Source organism: Ranitomeya variabilis, chromosome 8 (genome assembly GCF_051348905.1).
Source record: "Ranitomeya variabilis isolate aRanVar5 chromosome 8, aRanVar5.hap1, whole genome shotgun sequence".
NCBI lineage: Eukaryota > Metazoa > Chordata > Amphibia > Anura > Dendrobatidae > Ranitomeya > Ranitomeya variabilis.
The window spans coordinates 55,541,627-55,562,318 of NC_135239.1; the positions used below are offsets into that span (position 1 = coordinate 55,541,627).

General features: G+C 37.5%; 1 protein-coding gene across 1 annotated transcript; it reads left to right on the forward strand.

Annotated features, from left to right (window-relative positions):
* Positions 1–4,598: 4,598 nt before the first annotated feature.
* On the forward strand, positions 4,599–20,370 carry GFI1 (growth factor independent 1 transcriptional repressor). Its single transcript, XM_077278578.1, has 6 exons — positions 4,599–5,046; positions 6,060–6,233; positions 10,885–11,270; positions 11,431–11,568; positions 11,772–11,937; positions 18,763–20,370. Exons 1-6 carry the CDS (start codon positions 4,929–4,931, stop codon positions 18,939–18,941), a joined length of 1,161 nt encoding a protein of 386 aa, XP_077134693.1. The 5' UTR covers positions 4,599–4,928; the 3' UTR covers positions 18,942–20,370.
* Positions 20,371–20,692: the final 322 nt, after the last annotated feature.

Sequence of the window (20,692 nt, forward strand, 5' to 3'; positions counted from 1 at the left end):
GAATGCATTCTAAATGATAGGATGCATATCTATGCGTTTTTTATGCATTTTTATAGCGTTTTTATCACAAAAAAATGCGCAAAAAACGCAAAAATTCCTGAACGTGTGCACATACCCTCAGAGATAATTTTTGTTAGAAATAGAAATAGAAATAAGCATTGTTTGGGAATGACTCTTGGCTACTTTGTCTGTGAAGAAAAAGGAGGCGTTCCTGGTTATGACATAGCTAAATCATTGCCAGATGTAGGTTTTCTACCACTCATAAACTGAAGTTTACTAGTGATGAGCGAATATACTCGTTACTTGAGATTTCTTGAGAACGCTCGGGTGACCTCCGAGCACTTTTTAGTGCTCGGAGATTTAGTTTTTCTTGCCGCAGCTGAATGATTTACATCTGCCAGCTTGATTACATGTGGGGATTCCCTAGCAACCAGGCAACCCCCACATGTACTTATGCTGACTAACAGATGTAAGTCATTCAGCTGCGGCAAGAAAAACTAAATCTCCGAGCACTAAAAAATACGCAGAGGACACCCGAGCGTTCTCAAGAAATCTCAAGTAATGAGTATATTCGCTCATCACTAAAAGTTTATCCTACCCCTTTATTATTTGCATGACCCTCTGTCTGCTTCTCCTGGGCTCATAAGTAAATTCATAAAGCCCAGAAAAAAAAATGTCTGCATGCGTTTCATACTCGGCAGATCTTCAACACATTCAATCACGTTTCGTGGGAAGAGAAATGGAGGCAGGGAGGGAGCAGAGAGTAGAAGGGACCCTCTGGGTGACCCGGTGATAGTAAGAACAGTACCTTGGGTGAACGTGGCTAGTGATGGTACTGCAGAACAATAGTGATGAGCGAATGTGCTTGGATAAGGTGTTATACGACCAGCTCAGGTATAACTGAGTGACTTTGTTCGAAAAATATGTTCGAGTCCCCGCGGCTCCATGTCTCATGGCTGTTCGACAGCAAACACTTGCAGGGATCGCCAAACAAACAGGTGTGTTGTGACTCTCAAACAGCCGCGGGGACTCGAACATTTTTTACCAAAGTCACTCGGTTATACCTGAGCTGGTCGTATAACGCCTTGTCTTAGCACGTTTGTTCTAAACAACGGGACAATTAACAGCAATGTTTCCTGTAACACAAATTAATTATATGAGTGTAAAAAAAAGTAATATTGTACGAAGTAGCTTCACATACTTTTACTTTATTTTCCCAATTTTTGCATCGTGTAGATGTTCTTATATATTTCTGTAGACAGATAGTAACTAGGACAGACAACTGAGTTTGCAACTGTTATGGTTATGGTTGATTTGCTTAGAAATCAAGATGGGTTCAGCAGGTCACATTGGTACAGATGTGAGTGTGCTGGATCTGCCCTGATTGAAACCTCTCCTGTATGAGTCAGACCTTCCTTCCATCTGCACCTCTGAGCCTGCTGCCACCGCACTATATAGACCAATGTGGCTGTGACTGTAACAAGACACAACCTGATCACACACATAAAGCTGTACCCTAAAATCTGACCCATAATAATCCATAATGATAATATATTTATGGTACCATATATGCAATCCGTTATAAAAATATTTTTTTATTAAAAAACATTTATATGGCATATCTTTTTTATTTTTATCCAGGTTTGCTTTCTTGCAAAAACAGCACCACACCTGGTCATGTCAGGTACTGCAGTTCAGCACTATTGAAGCTAATGGGGATGTACTGCAATACCATATGACGCCTGAGGCTAGGTGTGGTGCTGTTTTTGGAAGAATGACAATGGGTTGTGAATGATTTGGTTTTCTTACAGCAAAATCACAACTCTTATAGAATCGCACGACAGAAAGGTGCAGAAAAAAATGCTGAAATGTTTTTAGTCTCGCCATTTGTCTGAGAACTGCTCTCTGGTGACAGGTCGCCGTGTAGGTCCAGCCTTAGGCTACGGTCACACCGCTGATTGTCTCTCATCTGAGAAAATCTGGCCAATTATGCTAATCACAGTCGGATCATAGTGAGAACAGATTTTCTAGGAGGTGGAGAGTAAAAAAAATGTCTCTATTCTGTCAGTCCCTGAAAATCAGACTGCACTCAGATGTCATCCGAGAGCTGGCAGAATTTTACACTGACCCATAGACGTGAATGGCTGAGTGCGATCCAATAATCAGATGCCACTAGTGCCGGCTGTGATTTATTTCCTGGTATGACCACATATCTATGAATTTACTTTACACTAAGATACTATGGTGACATCTTGGGTTTCTACTAGGGAGGTGTAATCTCACCATGTTCCACAAAATAGTGCACAATGCTTCAAGAGGGAATATCTCCATAATACAGTGTATAATATATCATCTATATATGATATACAAGCTTCTATGGGTGCCATGTTCTTGCTCCATACAACTCACGTTATAAAACTGGGTTTGCATTAGTTGATTTATTTTTATTAATATTATTTTGTTTGAATTGACTTAAAATTAAAATATAATAATGATAATAATAATTATAATATCACCAGCAGATGTATAGCAATTATTTTATGTTAATAATAGCAGTGCAATGGTGATAATAATAATAATAATAATAATAATAATATTTTAATAGCATATAATTATTACTAATGTAATATCGGTAACAATAATATTAATAACCTCATTTATCACCATTACACTGCAACCTGATCATTATTAACATAAAATAATTGCTATACATATACTGCTGGTGATAATAATAATATTAATAATAATAATATCACCAGCAGTAGATGTATAGCAATTATTTTATGTTAATAATGTTCAGGTTGCAGTGTAATGGTGATAAATGAGGTTATTAATATTATGGTTACCACTATTACATTAGTAATAATTATATGCTATTAAAATAATAATATAATGTAAAGCAGTGATGACTTCTGAAGATTGTTATACACACAAGCTCATTAGCTCTAGCATGATAGCAGTAATGACTACTTTCAGCAGTAGTTGGATATCGCATGGAGCAGTGTGATGTCAGTGCGGCTCTGTCCAGCCCGTAGCGCCCTGTGCACACGTGTCCGTTAGTGCAGGATGTGGTGTGTGTTGGTGCTGCCCAGATGGCACAGGGTGATGATGGGTGCCGCATGCTGAGCGCCCCCTGCACATTATGACTCGGGTTTCTGCAGGCGATGACAGGAGCTGATTGGGGAGATGAGAGGCGCGGAGATGTGATAACGGTGAGGAGCTGCACAGGCGGCACCAGGCAGCCAGCAGCCTCCAGATCCGATGTCTCCCTGGCAGCTGCTCCACCAACTTTCCATCCTCAGCTCCATTACTGTGTGTGCAGGACAGGGGCAGCAGAAATACAGGATGAGGACTGGCCCATTATACTGCACACTTGTGTCAGGGTTTATGTGCACAGGGCAGAATAAAAGAAAAACTACTATCAATTGTCATCATATTGTCCAGATACAATAGTCCTGGGATGTACTGTATCTCACACTTTCTGCTGATAAACTGTATTATCTGTATTCATTTTATTTTATGTCTACATACCATCTATCACTTATAATTTATATCTAACATATATATCTATTCTTCTAAAAATAATCCCTATTTATTTGTCTATCAATCTATCTAAATTACATATCTATCTATGTTTTACTACCTAGTCATGATATCCATTATCTATCTACAGACAACAATATAAAATACATGACATCTGTCTATCTATCTATCTATCTATCTATCTATCTATCTATCTATCTATCTATCTATCTATCTATCATCTATTTCTATCTATCTATCTATCTATCTATCTATCTATCTATTATCTATTTATCTATTATCTATTTATCTCTATCTATGTATTATCTATCTATCTATCTATCTATCATCTATTTATATCTATCTATCTATCTATCTATCTATCTATCTATTATCTATTTATCTCTATCTATCATCTATCTATGTATTATCTATCTATCTATTATCTATCTATCAATCATCTATCTATCATATATCTATCTATTATCTATCTATGATCTATCATCTTTCTATCTATCTAAATTATATATCTATCCATGTTTTACTGTCAAGTCATGATATCCATTAGCTACAGACATCAACAGAAAACACATCAACATGTATCAATCCATCTATCTGTGTTTTATATAGATGTATGTACATAGATATGTAGATATATACATATATATCTGTATGTATAATCACTTTATGTGTGTGTATATATGTATATATATATATATATATATATATACACGCACACATACAGATATAGAAATACTGTGTGTATATATATGTATATATATATATATATAATGTATCTCGCTCTACTATGAGTGGTGCAGCTGAAGCTTTGGTGTGTGGTGGGCATTGGGGGTGTAATCTACTTAGTGCACTGCTGTTTTCTTAGGAAGTCGTTGTGTATTGCTCCACATATAACACAGCTCCTTACACAAGTGCTCTTATCTGTCAGTTTTGTGCCTCCGCTGCTGTCCAACCTCTTGCTCAAGAGGCTGTCACCAGGCTCCTGATGAAAGATACAGGCTGGGATTGAGTAACACCCTGTCAATCACTCTGAGCTTGGCTGGTTTGATTTCCCAGGTGGACAGCGAGGAATCTATAAGAAAAAAAGCCTGAAGACCCCCCTCCCACCCTTGACTGGAGGATGTCCCTGCTCGACCACCTGTCTGAATGCCACCTGGTGACCAGAGCCCACAGTCAGCACTGAAGCTGCAGGCCCCTAGCCCAGCCCCTCACTTGGTGCTAGCCCGCCCATAGCCCCTACCTCTCCCTCCCCAAGTGCTGTCTCCTCCTAACCAATGGCCAATGTCACATTTGTGACCAGATAGCAGGTCTGGAGATATAGAGGCAGCCACCACTGGGTCAGCTTACTGTGACTACTGCTGGACATAGGACAGACACCTGCAGCAATGCCCAGGTCATTCTTGGTGAAGAGCAAGAAGGCTCACAGCTACCACCAGCCCAGGGCAACTGATGGGGAGGACTACAGCCTGCAGCAGGAGGCTCTCCTGGCTCAAATCTGTGCAGGTAAGGGATAGAACACATACATGCAAAACATAGTTTATAATCTGTTCTAAAAAATATTCTAGTGCAATGTTCTATATAATGCAGCACAATTAAATGTATGGAAAATGTGAACATCAGTAATCGATTCTATGTAGATCACTTGCACCAATGTGTCAAATAATTGGACACAGAGGGACAGAGCAAATATTCCCAGTTGTTTTATCCTGTTGGATATTATCCAGTGTATTTTCTGTGATGATGAGATATTGGATGTATTTTTGTGTCTGTAATCACCTCCGACGTCTCAGCACAAATTCTCCGTTAATAGATGAATGTTTCCTAATGCCTCCACCATCTTCTGGGCACCTGGCATATTTGTGTGCCCACAGCTCAGCAGCCCTCTAACTATACAGGTACACCTGGCAGATATCCCTGCCTCTGTCTATATCACACTGCTGTGCAATATATGGAGAATAACACATCTATCGACTAATATAATAAATACAGAAAAAATAACAAATCTATCAAGTGCCATGGAATGTCTGATAAAATACTGTCACATTTGTATCTAGATATTGTGGCACAGATATTACATTGTCTCCATTGTGCAAAGTATCATCGAATTTATATAGTTTTGTAGTAATTGTGTTGTACAGTCTCATATAGTTTACTATTTATAATACATAGTGGTAAAATTGTCTGATATTGTGTTGAATGTCACAGCATAGAATTGCATTGCATGTTGCATTGCAATGAGCATAATCATGGATAGGTATATAATATATATACTAGTCAGTAGTATAGGATGTAAATAAATAAATATATAGTGTATATGTCACACTGTATGAATGCACTTCATTACTATCCTATACTACCGATTACTATACATACTATATAACTACCCATGATTATGTTCGTTACAATGTGGGTGTCTGTATATACTGTGTGTAAATATATATAGTGTAATATTGAATCCCACATTATATTATATTTATAGTAAAAACTATATATTTTATTTGCACTTCATAATACAGAAAGTAAAGCTGCCCCTCCAGTTGAGGGCAGTGTGTCCCCTGCGTCCTATCACCTGGGGGAGACAGGAGATGTGTCCTCAGCTTCTCCCCCGAGCAGCGCAGGAAGCCTCTGTGACACCACAGCCTCGGAGGGTGAGGACTTCTGGAGACCTCCTTCTCCCTCTGCTTCTCCAGGTAATGGCAATGAGCACTGACTTTGGTGTATTGTTAGTTTTTCTATAAAAGATGATTATTTAGATATTGGTGTATATGGATTATATAGATTAGAGCCTTAGATAATTAGATAATTATATATAGATAAATAGATACAATAAGGAATACAATAGGCTATACTTCAAAAAAGGGCTTGAGAAAGGTTATGTGATGGAACCAGTACATTGTTTTAAGTGCTACCTCTCTTTTTCTTTATTATATTTCAAGACTGTTGAGTACATGTGTTTGAGGTTTGTAACCCTTAAATGGAGTAACCCAGTGCTGCTTCATTAGATAGATAGATAGATAGATAGATAGATAGATAGATAGATGATAGATAATAGATAATAGATAGATGATATATAGATAATAGATGATAGAAAGAGAGATGATAGATAGATAATAGATAGATGATAGATATATGATAGATGATATATAGATAGATGATAGAAAGATAGATGATAGATAATACATATTTATGAGTTTGAAAATAGATAGATAATGATAGATAGATGATAGATAGATGATAGATAGATAATAGATAGATAATAGATAGATAGATAGATAGATAGATGATAGATAAATAGATAGGTAGATGATAGATAATGGATAGTTACATAGATAGATTGATAGATTAGATAGATAATAGATAGATATGGGATAGATAATAGATAGAAAGATGATAGAAAGATAGATGATAGATAGATAGAAACATAGATAGATAATACATATTTATGAGATAGAAAATAGATAGATAATGATAGATAGATGATAGATAGTTAGATAATAGATAGATTGATAGATTAGATAGAAGATAGATAATAGATATGGGATAGATAATAGATAGATAGATAGATAGATAGATAGATAGATAGATAGATAGATAGATAGATAGATAGATAGTTACAGACAAGATATAAGTAATAGATAAATAATAATACAATCACTCTCATGCCTAGCTGGATAAAAGTACAATTACCTCTCAGTAATTTTCTCAGTTTTGTTTGTTCCTGATTCCTTCGTACACATGGAGACTTGTTAGTAAACATATGAAAATAGGAAATTAAAAAAAACAACTATTATTCATGAATTTGCACGTTTCTGAGAAATCTCAGCATTAAACATAACATGAATGTTGTAAATGCTTTAAATGTTTGAATTAACTTGTTCCGAGAAGGAGGAGAGAAGCAGATCTGCTGCCAGTGCCCAGCTAACGATGATCTTATCTCTCTATGTGATATTTCTATTAACTGCTGGTATGCTGGATGGTTAGATGTGCTCCTCACAGACACTTATTTCCATACCCAAAATCAGTGTTCACATATTCGCAATTGTGTCATTTTTTTTTGTCCTTCAAAACCATAATTTACATTAACCAGAGAGCATTGCCATTTACCCGTCTGTAATAATGGTTCTTAACCAGCAATGATTTTTTGTTGCAATAAATGAAGGATTTTGTGATGTTTGTCCCCAGCCAGAATCCGAGCGATTGATAAGGAGCCTATGTGCTGCAGCGCTGACCAGATGCGACAATCGCGCAGCCACTGATCGCACATCCCCGCCGCTTTCTGCTTCTCTGCCTTCACGTTTCCTATGCAGGGGGCCTAAGATTCCACTTTGCTAGAATGTGGCAATTGATAGGTTAACCCTTACCATAATAAAAATGACGTCATATGTATGAGGTATGACAGGCAGGGCAGCTCCACACTCTGGGGTTTGTCATTATAGAAACTTCTCAATATGAATATATAGACTAATGAAAGCAATATATTATTAATATTAACCTTTATGTTGCCATGTCTCTTTCATCTATTTAATCTCTTTCTTTCATCATGGTTTATACTTTATTCAACTTTATAGATTTAACTAGTTTTTATAATTAATCTTTACATTTTCCCCACTTAGACTAATCATTACATGCTTTTATATCTGTATAATCCACATATACCATTGTATAAAACCTAGTCATTTTTTCTCATTGACTCACAGTGATGATGATCTTCCCACAAGTAAAATCTGCAGCTTGTTTATTTCACTCTCCGCATCAGAAATTAATCGATTTTTGAACAACCAAAGTCTGTCCCAATGTATTTAGCACCCATGTAATAATATGTGCACCCTTCTATACATCAACTCAGGGTTCCTAAAAAATAATAACCTCCTTCTGCTCAACCTAGAATACAATGTAGCATTTAATTAGAGGATAGATTAGGATTTATATTTGCGTTAGTACATTACAGAATGCAGAAAACAAGATGGCAACATTGTTGTTTCTAGTTGGTCCCTTTAGCTCTGGAAATGGAATTTACATTGTGAAACACTTATCAACTTTGCAATTGTAATGGATTTGGGAAAACAAAAATAAAAAAAAAGGAAAAACTTGCCCTATGAAAGGTGAAGTGAGGTGTCTGTAGGTTGGGTAGCAATGATTTTCTGATTTGAATTACTCTTATGCAAAGATTATCTAAACACACAGGATATTACTTCCCTTTTCATTTACATAATATTAGTTCCACTTTCTTAAAAAAAAAAAAAAAAAAGTTGGGCAATATTGAGTTTTAGCACATATTTGGTTTTCTTGGTTTTTTAGATGTAGAGAAGTAAAGTAAACCAAACATGTCTGAGGTTTGTTAGAAGCTAATTTATGATTTATGCAAACCATACACATAGGGAAAATCATGCAACTGAGATGAAAAATTAGGGACCATTGTAGGGAAAAAATATATTATTTTATAAAAAAAAAAAAATAGCAACAAAAATGTATTTTTTATCATTATGATAAATAACAAGAATGTAAAACTATTTGATAAGATTTTTAGAGAATTTTTTATCTGTATATATTTATGTGAAGAACTAATTGTATCCTGAGCTAAGAGAAAAAAATCTAAATCAGAACTGAATTTATTCTCATTCATCTCTTTCTTGTATGGAACAGTGAACTGTAGAAATTCTGCATGTTTTGCAACAAACTGCAGCAACAATGTTTCACAAATTAAAAGCAATACCTTTTACAGAAAAAAAAATACTTTTTTATTGTTATGTTCTTTTACTAAATCAACCAACACTGATTTAGAAAAGTGAGGGATAACAAATTCTAAGAGGTTTTCTGGGGTAGTTACATGAGTCAGATACCTAGCATGGGTCTGTTCACACTTGCATTTTGTTGTTTACCTATCCTTCCGACTCCTGATTCACTTTCTCATCAGTTTACATTTTATAATTTAATAAATAAATGCATTGTTATAAGGTTGTGTTCACACTAGCATTTTTATGTCCATTATTCTGCTCTGTCAGATGAAAAAAACAAAATAAAACATTCAGTTGCAGAATTAATTGCAATGGGTTTTAAATTAAATAAATGTCATCAGTTTGCATTAGTTACATTCATTGTTTTGTTTGGTTTTTTTTTTGGCTGGTAAAAAGCAAATGGTTTGCAGAACTATTTTTTTCTGTAAACAACAACAAAAAAATGGATATCAGACAGAATGGATACTTCTCTTTTTTATTCTTTAATTACATTATAGTTTATGGAAACTGATTATAATGAACGGTCTTCCATTATGATTTCCATTTAAAGGACTGAGCATGCCCAGAATATCAGAGGTTTTTGACTGTAGAAAAAGATCTGTTCAAAGTGGAAAAAAACTGGATACAAACGGATCCTAAATGGAAACCAAAGGGTTTTTGTTTTTTTTTGTAACTGATCCATCAAACTAATCATTTAAAAAAAAAATTAGTTTAAAGGGATATTCCCATCTGAAAGATCATATCCCAATATGTAGTAGGTGTAATAATAATAATTATAAAAATAATATTAGCAAATAAATCCAATTATAAATATAGTATAGTTTTTCTGATTCTCTATCGCTATGTCACATTCCTCTTGTGCAGGCATTGCAGTACCTTAGGTATCCATGGTTACGTCCACTGATGAAGTGACAGCTAGTTGCTAGTGGTCGTAACCATGGATACCTAAAGTCCTGCAATGCCTGCACATGAGGAAAGAGACAAAGCAAATAAGAAAAACTATACTACATTTATAATTGGAGGTATTGCTATTATTATTATTATTACTACACCTACTAGATATTGAGATAGGATCTTGGAAATAGGAATGCCCCTTTAAGTTTATTTAAATTTGGGATCCATTTCTTTTCCAATCTGTTTTTATTTTCAACTGGATCCATTAATATTGTATCCAAAATGCTAGTGTGAAGCACAGATTGCACAACTATATTTGTTACTGAAAGTATAAATAATGTTGTTTTTCCCCCTTATGTATCAATATAAGAATTCAGAGTGAACTTTTATTACATTTCCCTTTGCTGCTATTATTATTATTATTACTGATTGTGCATTTATTAATCTGGAGAATATAAATCTACAATATATCTGTTTTTACAGGTATCAGTGTTCATGTTTAGTATTTTCTAATGCTACATTTGGATTGTATATAAGTAGGAAATGGTGACTCTTACTTTTATATGATTTGATTTGTATTTATTCTTCGGCATTCATTTTTTGGAATTTATCCCCCTGAAAATACAAGATTACATCAAGCAGATAATCTTACATTTAAACAACTTACCGTATAAAAATTTTTAGTTTTGCTAACATTGTTATCCTCCTACAGCTTCAGAAAGATCTGCCTGCCCATCGCTGGAGGATTCTCCACCATTTTCGGCCTCCTTCAAGCCATATATTTGGAGCAGCCTTGCAGGATCGGAACTGCGGCAGCTGGTGCACGACTACAGGCCCTCAGGACTGGAGAGAAGTTCCTCCCTTGGTGTCTATGGTGACAGGGTGCCACCAACTCTGCCACCACCTTTGTACAGCTCGGATAGACGCGTACATGGACTCTATGGAAATTACGCCCATGCGGTGTCCCGCTATGGTGACTCTCGCTCTTCCCCTACACTTTTTGGAGAGAAGAGTCAAGGGATCAAGGTGGAGTCTGATCTGCTGTGTACCCGGCTGTTACTCAACACTGGATCATACAAATGTCTCAAGTGCAGCAAGGTATGTAACACATCATGCCCAACACAATCTCAAAAAACATATATATGGCTCAATATATTTTTGTAACAGGGTTTCTTATTGAGAACCCTTCTGAGCGGTCATTACGGTGACAAGATTTCACTTGACTGTCCCTCTAGAATTTACTGTTTTTACCCCCCAGGTCTTTTCTACACCCCATGGGCTAGAAGTACATGTCCGGAGATCTCACAGTGGCACAAGACCCTTTGCTTGTGAAATATGTGGAAAAACATTTGGCCATGCTGTCAGTTTGGAGCAACATAAGGCAGTTCACTCCCAGGTACTATGGCCCCCAAAAAATATCCTACCCAAAATGTGATCAGCACTCATATTTCCCATTCGTAGAGGCTAAAATTCACAATGCATGTATGATATGTTAGAAGACGATTTTAGATGGTATTTTCCTTACTTTTGATATAAATAATCCAATTACGGCCATATAAACATGTTTGTATTGATTAATTTTGTATTTCTTCTCTTCAGGAAAGAAGTTTTGACTGTAAAATTTGCGGTAAAAGTTTTAAAAGATCGTCTACGCTCTCCACACACTTACTTATCCACTCGGACACAAGGCCATACCCCTGTCAGTACTGTGGCAAGAGATTCCACCAGAAGTCAGATATGAAGAAGCACACCTTCATACACACAGGTGAATGTCATCACACACAAACACACAATGGGGCAGAGGTTTTTGTTAACGACCTTTGGCTCAATTTCGAGCCATGGCGACTTGATGGATGAATGATCTCTAAGAAGATCGATTTTGTGCAAGTATAGATAGGTCCACCAGGGTCTTCTCTGTGGTAATCTTGATAGCATCAAACCAGCTGGTCTTCCTCTTCGCCTTGTTCCTTCTATTCTTCCGACCACGATGTTCTTCTCCAGTGATTGCTCTCTTCGTATGACGTGTCCAATATAGGCAAGTCGTAGCTTGGTGGTCCTTGCTTCAAGTGACACGTCTAGCTTGATTTTTTCCAAAATTGATTTGTCCATTCTTCTTGCCATCCGTGGTATTGATCACATCTTTCTCCAGCAAAACATTTTGATGGTGTCGATTCTTCTTCTGTCTTGTTTTTTTATGGTCCTGGTTTCACATCCATTAGGGTAGAGTTAATTATGTGCTTTCACCTAGACGATGGTGCAAAATGTACTTAAACTTCGTGTATTTTGGAGCACAATGTTGTTGCTGTATAAGGTTTTACACCTAGTTATGTGTTTTAGACACTTAGCCCATTCAACAAAGGGCAGGGATTAGGGGGAAAAGGCATGGCTTAAATGCGATGTGTGCAAAATTGCTCCAAAATGTAGGCACCAAAATTGAAGTCAACCAATAAGTGGTATAAAGGTAGACAAGGGTATCTAAAGAGGCACCAAATGTACAAACCAGCATGAGTTAGGATTAGTTAATCTGCCTTAATATGTTCTCACATTTTACAAATCATACTGATTTGTGAATAATTGTAGCTAGGTTTTCCATTACACAGGGGCAAAGGTTCAGTTCATTGCTCTGTCCACAGAAAAGTGTCGTGTTGATGGCACCTCCAGCACTGAGGCATATGGCCCTCTTGCCTGTCTCCCCAGCTATACCGCTAATTCATGGTTATTATGTCTGTAGAGTCTTTGCATATTCATTTTATTATTATTTACTCATTAAGATGATGTAATAAGACCACAGCCCCCACATATCTCCCCAGGACTTATTCTCCAAGAATTTGGACTTAATATATTGTAGTAATGAGAGAATTGGAGTGTGGTTGCAGCCCGGTTATCATAGCTATATCCTTTCTCTGAACACTTACAGAAACCTACAGTGCTGCCATACAGTTTATTTTATGCATCTGAGGTCATCATTAAATGGATGATATTATATAAATGAATATAAATGAATATCTGATTCCACCTTCTGTTATACAAATCATATACACTAATCCTTGCCCTGTTCCTGAAACCGCTCATTATATGTTATCAATGAGCTTCGTCATTTCTCTTGATGATGTAAGCCAGCTAGTAGCTAGTCCTTCATCACAGAACTAACACGAGTCCACAAACAATAGCTGTGGAGAGATAGTTTTTCAATACTAGCATCTGTTTAACAAATGAATCCTGGACAAGCAATCAGTGTCGCTTTAATATGATCTGATCTGTGTTTACACAGAAGGACTTTTCTATAGAATCCTCTTCAGCTCTTGTACATGTAGCCGTGACTATAAAGGCAACTGGAATTGACAGGTGATCAGGGCTGACAATGAGAGCAGCCCTGCCCAATATCAATCTGTTTCAATGCAAAGATAAATGCCTTAATGGCTAATATTGTACTTAGTTGTGAAGCACTAGAAGGGAAAAGCAACACATACAGTACATAGAATCATTATTATATAGCCTTATAGGGCTGTTGTCCAGTTTGAATATTAAGGCTCATACCCATCACTGTAAAAATAAGTTTGATATTGTTCCTGAAAAGTCGGACGAGTGTAATGCAAGTGGCATAAGATTTTCATGCGAGTACAATCCGATTTTTTTATAACCTAGGATCCGATTTATATCCAAATGCAGTGCGATTGCAATCCGTATGGAATGCGATTTTAACATGAGCTTTTACATAGAGAAATTCTCTATTTGATTTACTCATAGTTTTCAAAGGAAGTATTCTTCAATACACACATATGTGTATATATATATTCATATATACTGTATGTTAGAGAGATAGAAAGATGTGAGATATATAACAAGTGCTTTGTGGGTGTATTTTACTGTACATGTATTTTATTACTAAATAAATTATTTACCAAAGTAAATGATGTGTGATCCCCCATAATTTTATTAACCAGGAGAGGGAAAGCTGACACATGGGGGTAGATGTTTATAGCCTTGGAAGGGGGTAATACACGTTGGTCTTTCCAGGCTATTAGTACAAGCTCACAGCTGTCTTTACTGGTTATTAAAATGGGGATCCGCCCAAAAAAATGATGTGTGGTCCCACTATAGTTAATAACCAGCAAAGGCCAGGCAGACAGCTGCAGGCTGATATTAATAGGTTAGGAAGGGGACATGGATATTGGCCCCAGCCCAGCCTAAAAATATCAGCTCTCAGACACCCCCAAAAAGGTGCATCCATTAGATGCGTCAATTCTGGAGATTAGCCTCACTCTTCCCACTTGTCCTGGTGTGATGGCAAGTGGGGTGATAGTTCAGGGTTGGAGGGGGGGTGATGTCAGCTTTATATTGACAGCTGACATCAAGCCCAGGGGTTAATAATGGAGAGGTGTCTATAAGACGCCCCGATTACTAACCCCATATTCATAGTGTAAATAACAAAAAACCCTGAATAAAGTCCTTTATTTGAGATAATGACACAGACTCCTTTATTAAAAATAAAAAAACACTCACAACCATTGCATTGAAGCCCATGTCCCTGTAAAAAAAGCTAAAAACAATAAAGCAACATAATCCTCACCTGTCCCCAACCAAGGTGAAGATAACCCTCCAATGCCCATGACCTCTGTAAAAGAGTTAAAAAAAAACAAACAAACAAAAAAACAAACATATTCCTAAAGGTACCGTCACACTAAGCGACGCTGCAGCGATAGCGACAGCAATGCCGATCGCTGCAGCGTCGCTGTGTGGTCGCTGGAGAGCTGTCACACAGACCGCTCTCCAGCGACCAGCGATGCCGAGGTCCCCGGGTAACCAGGGTAAACATCGGGTTGCTAAGCGCAGGGCCGCGCTTAGTAACCCGATGTTTACCCTGGTTACCAGCGTAAAAGTTAAAAAAACAAACAGTACATGCTCACCTGCGCGTCCCCCAGCCTCTGCTTCCTGACACTGACTGAGCTCCGGCCCTAACAGCACAGCGGTGACGTCACCGCTGTTGCTTTCACTTTCAGTTTAGGGCCGGCGCTTTAGTGTCAGGAAGCAGAGGCTGGGGGACGCGCAGGTGAGTATGTACTGTTTGTTTTTTTAACTTTTACGCTGGTAACCAGGGTAAACATCGGGTTACTAAGCGCGGCCCTGCGCTTAGTAACCCGATGTTTACCCTGGTTACCAGTGTAAAATATCGCTGGTATCGTCGCTTTTGCTGTCAAACACGGCGATACACGGCGACCTAGCGACCAAATAATGTGCAGACCTTCTAGCAGCGACCAGCAATTTCACAGCGGGATCCAGATCGCTGCTGCGTGTCAAATACAGCGATATCGCCATCCAGGTCGCTGCAACGTCACGGATTGCTGGCGATATCGCCTAGTGTGACGGTACCTTTACCTCTCCAACAAGAAGATAATCTATTTTGTCCATAGACTACTCTAGCTCTGCTACATCTACTTGGCATGCTGAACATTGGCATGATGCGAGTGTTCAGCATGTCAGGTAGCTGAAACAGTGAGCTGAGTGTGCTTGTGCTGCTCGCTGTCTCAATGATATCCAATGTACTCCATTCACCTCAATGACATCAGCGCAAGCGCCGTGAGAACTTTCCCATGGCGCACAAGCTGATGTCATTGAGGTGAAAGGAGTTCATTGGCTTTGAACTCCAATAACCTTTCTGACGGCACTGTGAGTGTGAAAAGTTTCTCACACTCACGGTGACATTAGTGAAGTGAACAAAGGTCATTGGATATGTAGTCAGCTCATCTTTTTCCCATCACTGCGAGGCACTGAGCTGTGCAAGCACGCACAGCTAATTGTCTCTGCTGCCTGGCATGCTGAACGCTCATATCATGTCTTCATTCAGCGTACCAAGTAGATGTAGCAGAGCTAGAGTCACCTATGGACAAATGAAATATTATCTTCACAACAGAGACAGATGAGGATTATATTGCTTTATTATTTTTTAACAGGGGACATGGGCTTCAATGGATTTGGCGTAAAGGTGAATATAAGTGATTTTTTAATTTTTAACTCAATAAAGGAGTCTGTGTAATTATTTCAAATAAAACGACTATATTCATTATGTTTTTTATTTACAATATAAATATGGGGTTAGTTATGGGGGCGTCTTATAGATGCCTCTCCATTACTAACCTCTGGGCTTTATGTCACCTGACAATACAAAGGTGACATCAACCCAAACCCTCTCACGCCACTTGCCACCGCCACAGGGCAAGTGAGAAGAGCAAAGCTAAGTGCCAGATTTGGCGCAGATTATGGATGCAGCTTTTTCGGGGCGGCTGAGAGCTGATGTTTTAGTCTGGGACAGGACCAATATCCATAGCCCCTTCCTAGCCTATTAATATCAGCCCACAGCTGTCTGCCTAGCCTTTGCGGGTTATTAATTACAGTGAGAGAAATAAGTATTTGATTCCTTGCTGATTTTGGAAGTTTGACGTAAGTTTGCCCACTGACAAAGACATGAACAGTCTATAATTTTAAGGGTAGGTTAATTTTAACATTGAGAGATAGAATAATGCTAACCACACAGTGAGAAAACCCACCAAAATAAATAATTAATATTCACTATAACAAATCTGAAAACACCAACTCCAAAGTGAATATCGAATCCAAGTTCAAATTCTTAAAATGATTTTTATTAAATATAATTAAAAAAACAAGTAGAAACTACAGTGAACATCACCATAAATATCATAGTACAAAGAATGAACACATCATGAGAGACACAGATCCCATAATATATACAAAAGTGACTAATTAAATAAATAACCCTCAAGACATATCCATATAAAGTGCAAATCCAGTGGACAGTCTATGAAGACTGAAAAAATGGTATACAGAGGATATAAATACCAGTATAGTAGTGATCCGTGACTCCCAAGGACTCCAGCTCTAACGTACGTTTCGCCACTGTGGCTTTTTCAAGACTCCTTGAAAAAGCAAACAAGGCTTAATACTTGGTGGCAAAACCCTTGTTGGCAAGCACAGCAGTCTGACGCTTTTTGTAGTTGATGATGAGGTTTGCGCAGGAGGAATTTTGGTCCACTCCTCTCTGCAGATCATATTTAAATCATTAAGATTTTGAGGCTGTCGCTTAGCAACATAGGTATATGCATATTTCTATTCTATCTATTCTAATCTAACTTGTCACGCTGTGATTTTACTGTACGTGGCTGATGAAATGTCAGGTTTTCAAGTACAAGGGTGTGTGTAAAAATCAGCCGGCACTTGCATGGTCTGATTGTCTTGCGATCTTTTTTTATCACACCCATTGACTTGCGTTGGCAAGTCTTGTCTGAAATATGAGGACAATCACAGCATGTTGCGATTTTTTTCTCAGCCGGATCTGAGCTGAGAATTATTTTTAGATGAGTAGGGACTTATAATCGATTTTATATTCCGTTTTCTCACTGATAAGTATGAGCCCTTAGTCTTACAAAAGTAACATCTTAAAGGCAGTCTGTCAGCACAAAATGACTGTTACAACCAAGCACTCGTTGCACCCTTGACCGGGCCAAACAGTTCTGTGCACCTTCCCACCGACTTGTTTTCCATCAATCTTTGCTCTCCTCTGGTTTATGTAGCTGTCAATCGAAGAAGAGAAGGATGTAGATGGAAACAAGTAGGTGAAAGATGCACTGAACTGTTTGGCCACACCAAGTGTGCACCAGCCTGTGTTTGGTTTGAACAGTAAGTATATGCTGACTGATTCCTTTTAATTGAAGTGCTGAAACTGATGACATCTGATGTAAAACTGCTTCAGTTGTCATCCATTTTTTTTTCTACTGGGAAAACATGGAGCCAGATTGAAAAACACAATATCCAGCATTATTAGATACAGCTCAGTTTTCGTAATAGGGAACAATCCAAACGAAAACTATGGGATCAGTTCCCACATCAGCTTTCCACCGTTATTTTTGTAGCATGCTGGATGGGAAAAAAAAGCCAAACTGAGCACTAAAACATTTTTTTACTCATATAATATAATAAAATGAGTCACATTAATGAGAAAAAAAAAACTAACAATAGTGAGGCCAAAATCCGATATATGGTACATTTATTAACAATTTGCAACAATTTACTAATAATAATAAATTAAATCTGTGTACTTTCACAGTGCTTGTTGTAGTGTCCAGTGCATTGTATATGACTTGGATCCAGATGCCAGTGGCAGTAACAAGGGGCTTAGGTTGGTGTTTAGTGGTTCCCACCCTGGTGCCAAGTTTCAGTAATACTTTGACAAGCCTCCATGTCAATGGTACAGAAATGTATATACATCTGCCATCAGCGAGAAAAGGGTCCAAAAGGCACATGAAGAAGTTATCGGTTTAGTAATACCCCTGTATAACACATATAGCATATGTCATAAATATCTGATATATGAAGGTCCCATGTTTGGGACTTGCACCTGCCTCGAGAACAGTGCCGGCCTTAAGCTGCTGAGAATGGAGAGGTAGCCACACATGCCCGGTTTCTCAAGACAGTGAGATGTGACCTGCATCTATCAGACATTTATGCCATATCCTGGCTGTTGTATACGTGTTTTCTAATCACTTGGTTTCATATCTTCCTTCTCCTTATCTTGCAGGAGAAAAGCCTCACAAGTGTCAAGTCTGTGGCAAAGCGTTCAGTCAGAGCTCTAATCTCATCACTCACAGTCGGAAACATACCGGCTTCAAGCCATTTGGTTGTGACCTTTGTGGCAAGGGTTTTCAAAGGAAGGTGGATCTGAGAAGACATCGTGAAACACAGCATGGACTTAAATGATCAAGAAATGAAAATGTCTCTTCTTTCATAAAGGAAACCTATATCATCTCAGAACACTAGGTGATCATCAACCTTCAGATCTGTAGCGTTGAGTCATTGACCACCAATGAGGGTGGAATGTGCACAAAAATCTCACCTTAGAGTCAGTCTTCCATGAACAAGGTCACTAGCAAGTACTAAGGCCAAGAGTATGGTATGGGACACACTGATTTGCATTGCAGTTCTTGTGGATGGATACAGAGGAGAAGAATGGACTTCAGAATCCTTAAAGGACATCTTGTAATAGAAAACTAGGGTTATAACAGCTAAACCCCCTACTAAATAAAATAAAAAGTATTTTGTGTGTTTATTTTTGTAACCTAAAATATACTAAGATTTTTTTTTTTCGAAAACAGAGAACTGAAGAATTCCCTAACGAAGAACCCTGACAGTTTATGTATCAAATTGAGGCTTTCTTTGTTTTCTACCGGTTTGTTACGTGTTCCTCGCCCACTGGTTTACTTGTGATTAGGGCTAATCATATCAGGAAATTTAACGTACAATTTCCTTTGATCTACATATAGTATTCAGGCCTGTAAGAATACAGAACCTCATAGTTTAATTCTCCTTAAATTAATTTCTCCACCATGGATACTGTCATCACACTGTCTGTCTTCCAGTTATGGTGAAGATGCCTTTCGCAATGTGAAGTTAATGAGTTTATCTACTGGCCACAAGGAGTTTATCCACTGGCCAGACTGATTAACCCCTGCTTTGATACCCCACTGACTTTGCAGCAGGGTGCCTGTCGTTCCCGAATCTATGGGAAAACAGATTGCGAAACTTCATTGAGTCTTGATAAGCAATCTAATTCTCTACCTTCCCCGACTGTTCCCAATAGACTGATTTGATGGGGGATTAGAAATTTGCAACTTTTTAGAGCAGGACATTGAAGAAATAATGTACGGCCATCTAAAGGCAAACCACCCAACAGAAAAGGACTAGTTTCCAAAAGTTCTTCTGATTCCTAGAGTCTTGTTATTTGCATTTCGGTCCTATGGTCTTCATTCATCACTTAATTTTTTTCCAGTTTCCAAGCCGATGCACTGTTCTTCTATGCAGTAGAGGTGTTACGGTATGTGAACCAATATGATGATATAGGATGGAAAGCAATATTTGACATTCACAATTAAAAGGGACATTTATGTATATTTTTGTGGGACGTAAGCTTGATAGTGAATCAGATTGGTTTCTATACTCTTTGATTTAAATATTGAAGATGCTTGCCTTAAACATGAAATATTAATATGTATCTCACTGTTAAAGCTGTTCCCAGCAAATCTGTCTGTAAATATATGATGGCCACTGGTCATACTGGAGTGTTATTTGTTTAATAATGCCTATTTATTTCAAAAATATGTTTTAAATTAATAAAAAAAAGTAATTTCTGAAATTGTGTTTTTTTTTTTATTTTGTTTAGTTCTACCTGATAAAAGGTAAACAGAGAAAATAACATGAAAAAAAAATGAAAATCAATGAATATTAGACATGGATCATTTTCTATCTATTTAATTAATGATATGTAATAAAGGTGTGCGTACAGTCCATGTCTGGACGGTGTAAACATATGTGTACACATGCAAAAATAATGCCACTCAAGTGAACCTATAGTTAAGGTCCAGAAATATTTGGAAAGTGAAATTAGTTTTGGCATTTTAGTTGTTTACCAAAACATATTCAGATACACTTATATAATTAATATGGGGTTAAAG